Genomic DNA, 15,172 nt, shown 5'->3' with positions numbered 1-15,172 from the left:
TGGGGTTGGAGAGGAAGAAGGCGGGACCGACCCACAGACCACGCCCCCCGCGGGTTACCGTGGGAGATGATTGGGGGAAGCTGGGTCCCAGCGGGCTTTTCGCGTTTTTCTGGGAGTTTCTCAGCGAGTGAAAGAAACACCCTGATTAGGGTTGTGACGAGCCTAGACGTCTTCGTGGAAGACGGTGAGCGCGTCTCAGCGAGGGAGCAGGGGTAGCAGCTGCTCCGCGAGTTTCGCGGTGCTGCCCAAGGACAAGCAGGAGGAAGATGCTGGGAAGTCGGCCGAGAAAGACAAAGACCCAGAACAGCTCGGGGTGGTCCCGAGGCCAAGTGCAGGACGAGCTCAGCAGCCTAGTCCTGTTTGACAAAGCAACGCGTGCGCAGCTGTTGCCTCTGAGACTGAAGATCCTCGGTTCCTGGCCAGGGCAGCCCTCAGCTCCTTGGTGAAGGGCTTACTCAACTAGTATCAAAGCACAGAGCGCAGGTAATTGACACCAGGAACACCAAAGGCCTCGATGCCCCAGGTGTTGGCGAAGATGCATGAACAGGTCCCACCAGCTGCACGTTTTGAAAAATTAAACTTTATTAAATTAAAAAAAAAATAGTGAGCCAGGCAGTTTGTCTCGGGTGCTTTCAATTTCCGTTTCTGAGGTTTCCTCCCACCTGGGTCGTCCCGAAGGACTTGGCCCCCAGCGCCCTGGTCCCCTTCCTCTTCCTCCAGGGATGACAGCCTGCAGCGAGATGCAGACTTTGTCACTTCTCGGGTCTAGCTCTCAATATTTAGCTCCTATGTAAGCCTCTTGATGTCCCCGCTATGGGTATTGTTAACCCCATTTACAAAGTAAATATGTTCAAAATACATATAATCATGTATGTCATTAAGGTTTAAGAAATCAGTACAGCCCTGGCCAGTGTTGGTTGGGCGGCGTCCTGTGCACTGAAAGGTTGCCGGTTTTCGGGCACATCCCCAGTAGGTGTGCAGGAGGCAGCTGATCGATGTTTCTCTCTCATCGATGTTTCTAATTCTCTATCCCTCTCCCTTCCTCTCTGTAAAAAATCAATAAAATATATTTAAAAAAAAAAAAGGTTGCCGGTTCCATTCCCAGGCCATGGTGGTCAACAAGAACAAGTGCCTTAAGAAAGATGGCCAAAAGGGAGCCAAGAAAGTGGTTGATCCATTTTCTAAGAAAGATTGGTATGATGTGAAAGCACCAGCTATGTTCAATATAAGAAATACTACTATGTATTAGAAAAACACTAGTTGTGAGAACTCAAGGTTTATGTATAAATAAAAAATAACAAACATTTTCCAAGAATTTTATTATGGAAACACAAGGGAGTGTAATTAAGCATGAAATAATTTCATTCATGATAATAGAGACACATTATAAAAATGTGAAGTAAACTAGTTGACGCCCCAACTCTTTTAAAGGATTTATACTTACTGAAATTAATTTTTATTCTTTTGCAAAGACATAACCTTAGTTACAGGATGAGCACATTTAATCTAAATATTCAATGTAATAGATATAATTCATAAGTCAACATACATAAAACCAGTTGTATTCATCTTTGTTCAACAGCTGTACAAAGCTATTAACATAAAATATGAAAGGATTCTTTAGGAAATATTTCAAGCCATGTCTGGAATGCATGTTTCTTTCTGATACTATTATTCCACTAATTACAACGGTCAGATGTTCAGTGTATCTCCTATAGAACTGCACATAGGATTATATATACCGAGATTAAAATATTGCAAATTCTAAGGAACTTATAAACAGATTTGGTTCCAAGATGCCTTTATATTAAATGCAGCAAATCTTTTTTATTATGAAAAACAAGTTTAATGTTTAGAAACCTTAATGGATGAAACATAGTTGAATCAAATATATTCCTTTGCAATTTTGTCCTCTAATTTTATTTAAACTGTTAACTCTTCACATTAAAAAATTTAAGCCATTGTTTCAATAAGAAATTGTCAATTTCACTTGCAACTTTTTTAGAGCTGTACTTTTAATACATATTGGGATCTAAAACTATTAGCAAATAGCAAAAACTATTTTAAAAACTGGACCAATACAGAGAGAATATATTGATGCAAATCAGGAAGTAGTTATTTGCTTTCCAGAAGGTTCTTAAATATGCAGAATAATTCATAACATATGCCCTCTAAATATTTATGCACTTAAAATAAACGTACCAAAAAAAAAAAATCAACTGACATACAACTTTTAGAAACCCCACCAATTTTATAAAGAGAGGCACTAGTTTTACCCACAAAAGGCATCAAAATGTTTTAACAGTTCAAAATAGACGGGCCAAGTAACAATTTTTCAAAAACAAAACAGTTTAATCAGATTCACTGTGTCCTTCAAGAAATTCATAATTTTTAAAGCATATTTTTCAGCCCTAACTTGTAACACACTTTGACCTCCATTTCTGCTTTTTCTTGAATCAATCCGGACTGTGTGGAAGAGTGCCCCAACATAGAGGCACTGGCAATGTGGGTTCATATCCTGAAAAACATGCTGTCTACACACAAGTAATAAAGAAAAAAGTTCCAAAGTGCAATGCATACTCCTGAGGTTGTAAAACCCACCAGTCTAACAAAAAGCACCAAGATACAGATGCCAAAGGCAGAATAAACAGAAACCAGCAGAGAGTCAATGTCACAGACCTTATCAAGTAAGTTTTATTTGTTGGATTGTTTTGCATTTGGGAGCTAAATAAATGAATTTAGCAAGCTAGAAATCTCATCTCTGCCCTTAACAAAAATTTGCTTATTAGTGAAAGTAGAATAGTGAGGTTGTGCTTAATAATAAGGAAAAAGTTACCAAATTTTTCTTATGGAAAAAAAAAGGATAATATTTTTTCAAAAATATGAAGTAAACTTTGAAATAAAGACGTTAAGGCACTTATTTCAATGTTTTTAAGGGCAAAGTATGTTTTATATTTCTTGAAGAAATTCCTTCCACACAAATACAACAAATTTGCTCCTTACATAATAGATTTTTTTTTTAATCCTCACCTGAGGATATTTTTCCATAGATTTTTAGAGAGAGTGGAAGAGAAAGGGAAAGACAGACAGAAATGTCAATGTGACAGAAACACATTGATTGGTTGCCTGCTGCACATGCCCGACCAGGGCCAGGGCCAGGGAGGAGCCTGCAACCCAGGTATGTGCCCTTGACCAGCGAGGGCACATAATAGATCTTTATTGTCAAACCTAACAACTGTAAGTTACCCAAACAGGATTACTTACAGAATGCTTAATCATTTGTTACTCTACAAATATGTAAGGAAATTAATTAAATGCACTCAGTTTTCCAGTACTATTGTTTTAACTACAGTTAAAATAGAAACAAATAAGCTTACTTCTCATATCCAGTATTATTATTTCTTTTTTGAAGATCACTTTTCCTTTTTAACTGATGCTGAATGAAAAATTCATTATTTCGTTAGAAACATCGATCAGCTGCCTCCTGCACATCTCCCACTGGGGATGTGCCCGCAACCAAGGTACATGCCCTTGACCGGAATCGAACCTCGGACCTTTCAGTCCACAGGCCGACGCTCTATCCACTGAGCCAAACCGGTTAGGGCAAGTATTATTATTTCTATATTGAAGATCACTTTTCCTTTTTAACTGATGCTGAATGAAAAATTCATTATTTCAAAAATTCAATTAAAAGTTTCTCCAAATCTGTTTTATTTAAGAAATAAGTTGACAGAAGCAAAAGCAACTTACTAATATACCACAAACAAAAATAAAACAAAAAACACACAACAAACTAATTCTGCATATTTGATTATAATGTAAATCAATAAAAATTCAGTTAAATATTTCATGCTGCATAGAAAATAGGCTGTTCTATTTCCCTTTCAAAATATGCAAGCTGACTTTTAAATCACAATGTTTTACATGTTCTACGTACTTAGGTTAACTATGGAAATAAATATTTTTATAAGGCTTGAAGCTAAATATTAGTGACTCATTATTAAGATGTACAGAGAACCTGAAATACCCTGCCTACAGCTATCTTAATAGAATTGTTAAAAATTACATAAAAGCTTGAGAACTAATAAAATTAATGCACCAGATATGGCACAGCCATCAAACAATCCTTAAGCCCCAAAAGAGCAAAGCATCCTAGAGCTAGTCTAAGAATGACTGTGCCTGTGTACTTTTAAAATATATTACAGAAAATAAAGATAATGGAAAGATGCTCCCTTTTAATGTAGAGTAGTGAAACTGATTTTTACAGCACTTTGAAAACCTGGTCACTAAACAGATATACAAGATAAAAATAAACATGCATTCCCCCATCCTAGCCAAGTAAGTCATTTTAGATTTTCTTTTAATAAGTGATTAAAATATGAAAATATTTAACTTAGAGGAACTAAGTGCTGTGAATTTTATAATTGTCATTTGGTTCTTAATGTTGAAGACTGCCTCACAGTTTCACAAATAATAGCACTTTTGTTTTATAATACGCCTATCTGTAAACAGAGGTATATTTAACAGTATCTGCACATATCTCCAGAAACTGTAGCTCGTTTTAGTGTACATATTTTTATTGTGATAACAATTTTTTACCTAATATTTTTTAGTATAAAACATGTGAATAGGTTATAAATCCCATATCTGTATTTTTTAAAAACCTGATCAACATTATTATAAATGTCTGTTTTAAAAAATATGTAGGTACAGAGAGTTACTATTTTTGATGATTAAATTCATATCAAGTTTATGAGCATAAGTGACAAAAGCTAACCACTTAAAAGTCATAAAGTAATAAAATGCAATATCATGCACTATGTAAATTACTAAGAAAGTGCTCACTTATATAAGCAGCAGATGAGAACAGTATCATGGAAAATCTGGATATACCTTTATATATATCCTTAAAAATCACTTTCCTTTATGCCATTTCCACTTTAATTTAAATGCCACATATTTTCAGCTAACATTTACGTTAGCTATTTATTGTAATATGTCAGTCCTATTATAAAGCATAAAATACCTTTAGAAACTGCATTGAATGTAAGAATAATTCTTCTTCTATTCTATAATTATATCATATTAAGTATATATTAAACGTTATGTTTGAGAAATATACTCAGACCTTGAATATATTCAAATTCAAGATCAATGTTATGATAAAATAAAGATTTCTGAGGAAATTTTTATAATAGTTTGGAAGGTGAAATCTTGAAAGACCATGTAACAGTAAGAAGAATCCCTGGCTGGAATACTGCAGAGTGGTAAGCTATAACATTTACCAAAGGCCAGTGATGCTTAATCTTCTGTTCCCCATAGAACTCTGGGTCCAGTTAACGGCAGGAGAGGAAGAGCAGCAGCAACACTTCAAATGTCCAGATTCTGATTTCCAAAAAGACCCCCATTGGTAGAAGAAAATCAACATTTTACTTCAGATGGAATAAGTCTCTACTATTTTCAAGACTGAAAGGATATCACAGTGTTGATTTTATATACAAAGTAGGACCTGTTCCAATACACTCTAGTGAAATAATTCACATATGGAGAATAGTTAATTTTGACCTCATGACAAAATCGCCCATATTTTGAGTAGGTTAACTTGTCACCCTCTTCACAAACCACCTATCAAGAGATATGAAACATAATATTAAAAGCTTATTAGGTTATAGGATAAATAAAAGCAATGTACAAATGATTACATTCATATGGAAATATATTATGCTAAACATGAACTGTCTCACATTATTCAGTGAACATCTCATATTGTTTAGCGAATAGAAGCCTCTTCATTAAGAGAGTAAACCACATACACAAAACTTTTGAGCATCCCATTGAGATTGAGAAACCAGTATAAAGTGTTTCTAATTTTTAAAATATTTAATTCTAAAATGTAGAAGGCTATATCTCCATAGTCCATTAAGAACCTTATCATGGCTGAGAAATGAACATCAGGGTGGGGCAAAAGTAGATTTACAGTTGTTCATGTAGAAAACAATTTGCTAATAGAGAATACAAGAACACACTCTGTTTCCGCATACTCACAACTGTAAACCTACTTTTGCTTAACCCTGTATTTTTAAAATTTTGGTTTGAGAGAGAAACATCAATGTGAGAGAGAAACATCAATCAGCTACCACTCATATGCACCCAACTGGGGATTGGGCTGCAACCTGGGTATGTGCCCTGACCGAATATCGAACCCACCATGTTTTGGTGCACAGGGCAACACTAACCAACTGAGCCACATTGGCCAGGGATATATTCTTAATGTATATTCAAACATTTCTCCTGGTGTAGAACTGACTTACAATTATCTAGTAAACAAGTAAATTTTTATGACTTATCCAGTGCACACCTTTACATTCCCACCTTAATGATGTTCACTAAGATAGCTTAGCTGGCTTGAAGGATTTTCTATAATAAAACACTAAATGTTATTCTAATGCCAACAAAAAATGTCAGAGAGCCAACTTTAAGAGTAAAATGATAGATTAGCTTTAAGTCCATGCCTGGCATTATATGCAAGTAACCTGATCTTGGAGCATAAAGGTAGCCAAAAGCAGAATAAAAAGGCTCCAGATAGCAGATAGCAATACAGTAATTACTGAATAACTGTGATGTTTACTAAAATTCCATTTTGTCACCAATTAAGCAAAAGATCTCAGATATCAAGTACCAACAGAGAAAATTCAAAATACATGCAGCAGAAAACAGAATAGGTTTATATTACAAATTTAAGAGGTCATGAAGAAAGAGAAAGATGAAAATCATAAAAACTAATTTCTCACCTCCAAACTGGTCTGATAAGACAACTGATTATTTAGGAAAGAACGGAAAAAATATTGGCCGCAACCTGAATAGAATGTGCACTCCAACCTAGAATGATCTAATGACCTAATAAACTTTTCCTAAGGTCCTCTACACTCAACTTTCCCAGGAGTAAAGGTACCCATTCCAGACAACACTCCCCTGCCAGTCTTCTTAATTGCTACACAAACAGTATACACTACAGACTGAGAGGTAAGATAGTAGATATGTATCAAATTACAATAAATTTCTCAACATAAGAATATAACATTGCCCAGCTGGTGCTGCTCAGTGGTTGAGCATTGGCCCATGAACCAGGAGGTCACGATTCATTTCTCGTTCAGGGCCCATGTCAGGGTTTCAGGCTCAATCCCCAGTGGGGGACTTCCAGGAGGCAGTTGATCAATGTTTCTCTCTGATCAATGTTTCTATCTCTATCCCTCTCCCTTCCTCTCCAACACTCCCCTGCCAGTCTTCTTAATTGCTACACATACAGTATACACTACAGACTGAGAGGTAAGATAGTAGATATGTATCAAATTACAATCAATTTCTCAACATAAGAATATAACATTGCCCAGCTGGTGCTGCTCAGTGGTTGAGCATTGGCCCCTGAACCAGGAGGTCACGATTCATTTCTCATTCAGGGCCCATGTCAGGGTTTCAGGCTCAATGCCAGTGGGGGATTCCAGGAGGCAGTTGATGAATGTTTCTCTCTGATCAATGTTTCTATCTCTATCCCTCTCCCTTCCTCTCTAAAATCAACAAAAACATATTTTTAAAAAAAGGACATTGCAACCAGCTGCTCTTTAGATTATTATGAGTTAAAATCATTCAAATTACACCATCGTTTTATTTTTTAATGCTTTTTTTCAGTATTATTTTGTATCGGTTTCAGATGTATAGCATGGTAGTTAGACAATTATGTACTTTAAAAAGTATTCCCCCTGATATTTCTAGTACCCACCTGGCACTGTACATAGTTATCACAATATTACTGATTATATTCCTTATGCTGTACTTTATATCCCTGGCCATCTTTTGTTTATAAATGTTGAACATACATAAGTGTAGGTAATAAGTAAGAAATCCATGTAGCGGGAAAAAAATCCGCCCCCCAAAATATCCAAATTTTCTTTTGTATATTGAAAAAATACTTCAAACTACTTTTAGTAAGTTCTGCCCATTGTTAAATAACTTTTAATTATATTCTTAGCTAAGTTCCCAAACTAAGTTTGAAGATTACATGTTTAAATAAAGTCATTTTTCTCAAAAAGAATTCATTTCCAAATGGTTACTTACATGGCCATTTGCAATGTCTAATAAATCTTTAACCCTACAGCCTCTCATGGTTCCCACCTCATTGCAGATAGCATCCTCTACAATTAGGTAATTAGCTTTGTAAGATGTCAGTATTTTATAAATATCCTCAGCAGATCGCTTTGAATAGATTTGATAGATCTGAAAGAATATCATTAAAACAGTTATGTTAAAGGACATTTAAAACTTTTGTTAAGCAAAACTATACATTAAGCATCCATTATGCTCTTTCTTTCTCTATTATGTTCTTAGGACTGAGTACTATCTGTGGAAAATAAAGATATTCACTGAAACTTGATTCCTGCCTTCAGGAAGTTTATAAAAGTACTAGAGGCCCAATGCACGGATTCTTGCACCAGTGGGATCCCTCGGCCTGGCCTCTGGGGATCAGGCTGACACTGGCAGTCCGACATCCCCCAAGGGGTTTCGGAGTGCGAGAGGACACTCTGCAAAGTTGCTGTCACTCGGTAGCTCCTATGTTGAGCATCTGCCCCATGCTGGTTATTGCACGTCATAGCTACCAATGGGTCTACTGGTCAGCCAGTCGGCTGGTCACTTAGGCTTTTATATATATAGATTCCTATGCAATTAGCCATTTGTATATCATCTTTGGAGAAATGTACATTTAAGTCTTTTTTATATTCTTAATTTTTTATTTACTTACTGATTTTAGAAAGAGAGAAAGGAAGGAAGGGAACAAGGGAGGGGAAAGAGAGAAAGAGAGAGAGAAACATTGATTTGTTGTTCCACTTATTTATGCACTCATTGGTTGATTCTTGTATGTGCCCTGACCAGGATCAAAACCACAACCTTGGCATATAAGGATGATGCTCTAACCAACTGAGCTACCCATCCAGGGCTACATTCAAGTCCTTTGCCCATTTCCCCTCAGCTTTATTGAAATATAATTGACATATAACATCTTGTGCATTTAAAATATACAATGCACTGATTTAATATATTTAAATATGGCAAAATGATTATCACCATAATGTTAGCCTCCATTATGTCACATAATTACCATTTCTTTTTTGTGGTAAGAACATTTAAGATCTACTCCCTTAGCAACTTTCAAGTATAAAATACAGCATTAATAACTATAATCACCATTTCGTACATTAGATCCCCAGAACTTACTCATCCTATAACTCAAAGTTTGTATCCTTTGACCAACATCTCCCAATTTCCTACCCTGTAGACCCCGGTAAGCACTCAATGTTTTTATGAATTCAGCTTTTAAAAATTCAATATATAAGTGATATCATACAATATTATCTTTCTCTATCTGACTTATTTCCCTTAACATAGTGCACTCAAGATTCATCCCTGTTGTTGCAAATGGCCTTTGCCCATTTTTAAATTAATTTGTCTTTTTATCATTGAGTTGTGATAGCTCTTTTAATCTTTTATATTACCATGTATCAGAGTATTTTATACTCATTCTATACATAAAATAAATTCAGCAAGGTTAAAAATAACTTGACCATTGTCACAAAATATTGAATGAGCCAAGGATGCCTAAAATTCAAGTTTTGATTTCATGGGATTTTTCATTTCAATTTTTCTCTTTAATTTTTTAAAAAAATTGATTTTAGAGAGAGAGGAAGGGATAGACAGATAGATAGATAGGTAGGTAGGTAGGTAGATAGATAGATAGATAGACAGACAGACAGGTAGGTAGATAGATAGATAGATAGATAGATAGATAGATAGATAGATGACATCGATTTGTTCTTCCACTTATTTAGGCATTCATTGGTTGATTCTTGTATGGGCCCTGACTGGGGATCTGCCCTAACAATTAAGTCATGTCTCCAGACATTGCCAAATATCCCCTAGATGCATAATTGTCCCAGGTTTGAGAATCACTGGCATAGGAGAGCATACAAAAATCAGTCACATGTCATGAATTATAGATATGTGTCTAATACAAATGATATGGTCTCTGAACATTAAGTAACTAGATACCATTCTAATGTTATACTAAGTATAACAGCCCACAATGAAACATAAACCACAGTGTAATAGATTTTTAGCTTGGAAATACAAAGTGTATCAAGACATTAATTGACTTCTTCCTTCAATAATTTGAGAACAATGATATTATGTAGCTTTTTAAAAATTAAAGCTAATTAACTCTTTTAAAATTATTTGGATTTTCCCAGCTAATCAGGAACATATACATCATTACAAAACTATACTAAAATAGAGTGATGTTAAAAAAGATCCAAATATAGAATCTAAAATGCCTTACATTTTCGTTTCTCTTCAGAAGATCATCATCATTGTAAAGAGGCAAGCTTGTCACCATCCATCCAGTGCATAATTTAATCGCACCCATTAACTGTGGACTCCCTGCAAACACAGCTGCAACTGGAGCTTGCCTTCTGCAAAGAACCATAGAGATTAAGACACTGGAAAGGTAAATATACTATTTAGATCACTCATTTATATAAACTCTAAAATACCAAGCAACTTACAATATATTTTATACTTATGTTTCAATGTCAGCCTTCACTTCATTTTATTTATGGATCCATTCAAAAATAAACTGAGCACCTACTATGTATTAGGAATGATTCTGAGTGCAGAAGATATAGAAATTTTTTAAGGAGGGGGGTGGAGATAAGATCCTTGCTTGAAGACAATCTATATACACAAAAGCCAAGTGACCGGAACGACCAGAACGACCGATCACTATGACGCGCACTGTGGCCAGACAACCGGCCCAATCGGGGGCAGCCCCTCCCCGCCGCTGGCCCCGGCCGGATCAGGGGTGGGGCCAGCCGGACAACCTCCTGCGGCCCCTCACCTCCCTTGCCAGTCCGGCCCGATAGGCCCCCATGGGGGTGGGTCGGCTAGACCCCACCTGTGCATGAATTCGTGCACTGGGCCTCTCGTAAACATATAAATCAGGTGGCACATGGACAAGTCAATTCCATGCTCTCAGCTGATACCTACCCAAACCTAGACATGTGAGAGAGGCCATACCAGACTATCCAAACCCAGCTGAGCTGGCCTGGACCAGAAGAATCCTCCCCACTCCTAACCCTCAAAATGGGGCAAAATAGTAAGTTTATTGTTTGTAAGCCAGCCACTAAATATTGTGGTAGTTTACTATGCCATAAAACTAACCGACACAAAATAATTTTATTTTCAGAAATTACTAAAGGTCTAATTCTAGAGAGCTGGATTCTTACTGTTAGACTGTCTCCTCATGTGTTGTGTAATTTTACAGCTAATCTTCATGAAATGTTTTTGTGGAACCCTCTGGGTTGAGAATATGTCAGGTCTTCCAGACCAACCCAGAGCCACTTTTTATGTTGATTTCTTGATTTGGGGTTTCCTAGATTAGTCAAGTATAATTTCAAACTACAAACCCTTGTTAATGCAGATCCATTGCTACAAATTCAGAGAGATATTTTTTTGACCAAGAGCGGAGGTCAAAAAGGTCATGCTTTCTGATCATTCTTCTCTACCACTGGGTGGATCTTTTGCTAGTCTATTCTTTCACTGGCAGTGTTACCCTCTGAGAGCCCCTTGGTTGTATATGTGTATTTTGGGGGAGGGGAAAAGTTGTCTCAGTTATAATTCTCTGCTTCCATAGGCCTAAAATCCTATCTCTTATATTGGGTGGGCATTAAAATTGAAATAAAAAATCTTGGTAACCTTAATTACCAAGACTAGCAATCCACCATTTGTCCAACTCCAACCTAGGGCGAAAGAAACACCCTTTTGACTATTCAAATAAAAGGTATTTGTTCCTTTTTATTCCACATTTCTAGGTGTTTGATGGCAGAGAGTCTCAAATCTCAGACTTATCAATGCTATATCTTCAAAGGAGATGAGTTCATTTAGAAAATTAGAATTGTAAATCCAATAAAAAATTAAATACCCCTAAAAATACAATGTAAAATTTCATGAGAATTTGAAAAAACATTATTATTTACCCTGAATCCATAAGATAACACACAATGATTAATTAATAGTTTAACAACAGTATTGGGCAGTTCAGTTCTTACTTTATCCAGGTCATAAGTTCCACTGTATCTGGGTCATAGAATTCTTGTAGTTCAGTTAATTCTGTCATTAATCTTGGAAAAAACTAAAATGCAAAAACAAAACCCACCCAAAGAATAAGTATCTAGAAAGTCTAAAACTTTTCCAGAGTATTTGAAAAGAGACTTGTTTACAAACAATTTTAGAACACTGTTCTGACAATGACCTGCTCAGTCTTCTCAACCCAAATCAACTATTTTATGGTTAATTTACTGTCTAGACTCAATAAATAATTTTATAATTACCAAGCAATTACCAGTTGTGTCTTTTATGCACACACATCATAAATAATTTAAATGAATTAATTTGGGGTCAAGTAGTTCACATGTTTATTGGCGATTAGTTTCATGCTATATTTTAATTTATATTATTTTATAAATATTTACATTTTGGAGTTGCCAAAATACTTTTTAATATAAACACTGTTTATTCAGCAATTTCCTTTGCCAATTATAAATTGAATTAATGACAGTATTAGACAACAGAAAATTGCATCAGATGGTATTCTAAAAATATTTTAGCTTTTCTATCACGTTTTTAATGATAAAAAAATTATTACTAAGAATACCAGGCTTTATTTTGTTAGAACAGTATTTCAATATAAATATCCTACACACATATCTACCTTATAAAGTTTTAATACAAAAATCTGATTTTCATACCTCCTTCCATAAGCTGAGACCTATTATAGTGGGCACAGCCATACTCAGAATAAGAGCCTAAAACATGAAAGCAAAAGGGTTATGAGTAAATACATTTCAGATTGTACTTTAAAGTACTAGACACTGACTCTGTGACCAAGCATATATCAATAGTTACACAAATTTAAGTCAGCATGAAACCTAGCTCATGAAGTGAGATGGTTGAAGACCAATGATAAATTTAAGACATATTAAACTGGAGGTAAAGTGATACATATTTACTATATAATTATAAGGCAGAACATAAAAACAGTAACACACATGTATTTCAAATAGCAGATCAATATTTGACAATTTTGATAGGAATTTAAGTTATGAAGAGTACACAAAGGTTCCTGAACAGCTACCTAAAACACTAACAACAGTAACAAAAACACAATGGAATAACATAGGCAAAATAGCTAATATACATCAATATACTAGCATGCTAAAATAAAAATGTATAAATTCCTTGGGAAAAAACTGGCAAAATACAACATGACTAATATTAAAGGTAATTATTCATCATCGTTCTTCCCAAGTCTTTCTCCTTATTGTCCCGTGTTCATTGGTGACCCCACGATCCACAGTCATATAAACCAGAAACATAGAAAACAACAATGATTTCTCCCTTTTTCACACTTAACAGGCACCAAGTCTTATTAATCTTCTAACTATTCTTTTCACTCCAGTAAAGCACAGTATGAATTGAATGGGCTTTGCAATAAGAAAAACCTAGGTGTGAATCTTGATGTCCAGCCATATAAGCTATGTGATCTCAGGAAAATTATTTGACCGGTGTAGGCTTTAGTTGTTTTTTGTCTATAAAATACTGATAATAAAACTTAGCCAATAGGTGTTTGTAGGGGTTGAGTAGCATGTGAAATGCTTTGAAAAATACCTGACACATGTTGAGCACTCAATGAATTAAAGCTTTTGCTACTTTCATCTACCATGGCCTGTACCTGAGTGACAGCATCTTTCCTGGCTCCAGTCTGTCACCATAAGTCTATCATTCTCGGAACTGTAAGGGTGAGCTGAGATAAAACTGTACGTCTGTCTCTCACACCCCTGCCTGCAATCTCCATGCCTTCCTACTGCCTCTAGGGTAAGACCAAGTGCCATAGTAGGACACTGAGAGGCCTCTGTGACCTTATCCTCTTCAACTTCTCCAGTCTCATTTCTTGACCAGCCCTACCTCGCCTCACATTTTATGTGCTAACAAAACTAAATGTATCATGCTTTTTCTTTTCCTCTGTTTTTATACCCTTTGACTACATCATTCTTTGCCTATCTGTGTTTATTCCTTCTACCACAAATACCCTTTTTTTCCCCTTCATTTGACTAATAACTTAGCATCTTTCAAATGTCATACTGGAAAGTCTTAAAAACTGAATTAGGTATCTCTTCTCTGTGTTCCAATAGCATCAATACTTTTTAAAAAAATATGTTTTTATTGATTTTTAGATAGAGAGGAAGGAAAAAGGAGAGAGAGATAGGAAAATTGATGAGAGGGAGACATCAATCAGCTGCCTCCTGCATGTCCCTACTGGGGATCGAGCCCACAACCCAGGTATGTGCTCTTGACTGGGAATCAAACCCGGGATCTCTTGGTCCATGGGATGACACTCAACCCACCGAGCTATACCAGCCAGGCGCATCAGTATTTTTTATTAGCTACTTTTATGATCAGGAGACCATAATCTACATGATGAAATTAATCATGTTTTATTTATCTGTGTACTCCAAGCACATTGCACACAGCAGGCAGTATAAGTGCTCCATTCACACTGAAAATATACCAGAAATCTCAATCAAATCAGAGATATAAAAAATTCTTGATAGTCTCTCACATTACTGATTCACTTTCTTTACCTTTTATGTTTTAAGTTGTCTGCATTAAAATGCATTTCTTTTACACTTAGAAATTATTAAAAATGTTTTTCACAGGATCTCTTTTTCTACCCGTAAGTTATAATGTGACTTATTCATGCTATTTCAGTGGTATTCAATGTGGTTTCCATTTACATTAACTAGAAGAGAAACAAGTACTTAACCTAAAATAACAATGACTCACCAACAACACTGGGTGTACAGTTCGTAATCGAAGCCACTTGAAAAGTGTCGTCCAAAGTTCAGGAGAACAAACACCAAATGCTGCTAACATGCACACATAAGGAGTCCAGAGGTATTTCAAGCTGGAAAAGACAAAAGGAGTCACATATGAGATATCCTATGAACATCAATACTACAATCTGGTTTATAACTCCAGGAGATATCATACACACTGAATTATATTATAG

General features: G+C 35.7%; 1 protein-coding gene across 1 annotated transcript in view; it reads right to left on the bottom strand.

Moving 5' to 3' along the window:
• Positions 1-3,691: 3,691 nt before the first annotated feature.
• DPY19L4 (dpy-19-like 4 (C. elegans)) overlaps positions 3,692-15,172 on the bottom strand; it is a 42,356-nt gene continuing 30,875 nt past the window's right edge. The window contains exons 14-19 of the mRNA XM_005879314.2: positions 14,947-15,067; positions 12,852-12,908; positions 12,153-12,235; positions 10,385-10,517; positions 8,113-8,271; positions 3,692-5,625 (exon numbers count right to left, since the gene is read on the bottom strand). Coding sequence (XP_005879376.1) covers positions 5,461-5,625; positions 8,113-8,271; positions 10,385-10,517; positions 12,153-12,235; positions 12,852-12,908; positions 14,947-15,067 — 718 coding nt within the window. The 3' untranslated portion in view covers positions 3,692-5,460. The remainder of the gene's footprint in view (positions 5,626-8,112; positions 8,272-10,384; positions 10,518-12,152; positions 12,236-12,851; positions 12,909-14,946; positions 15,068-15,172) is intronic.

The sequence above is a fragment of the Myotis brandtii genome, unplaced genomic scaffold, assembly GCF_000412655.1.
Source record: "Myotis brandtii unplaced genomic scaffold, ASM41265v1 scaffold59, whole genome shotgun sequence".
NCBI lineage: Eukaryota > Metazoa > Chordata > Mammalia > Chiroptera > Vespertilionidae > Myotis > Myotis brandtii.
Note: the sequence above shows the minus strand (reverse complement) of the source record. Positions and strands in the feature narration are given on the sequence as shown.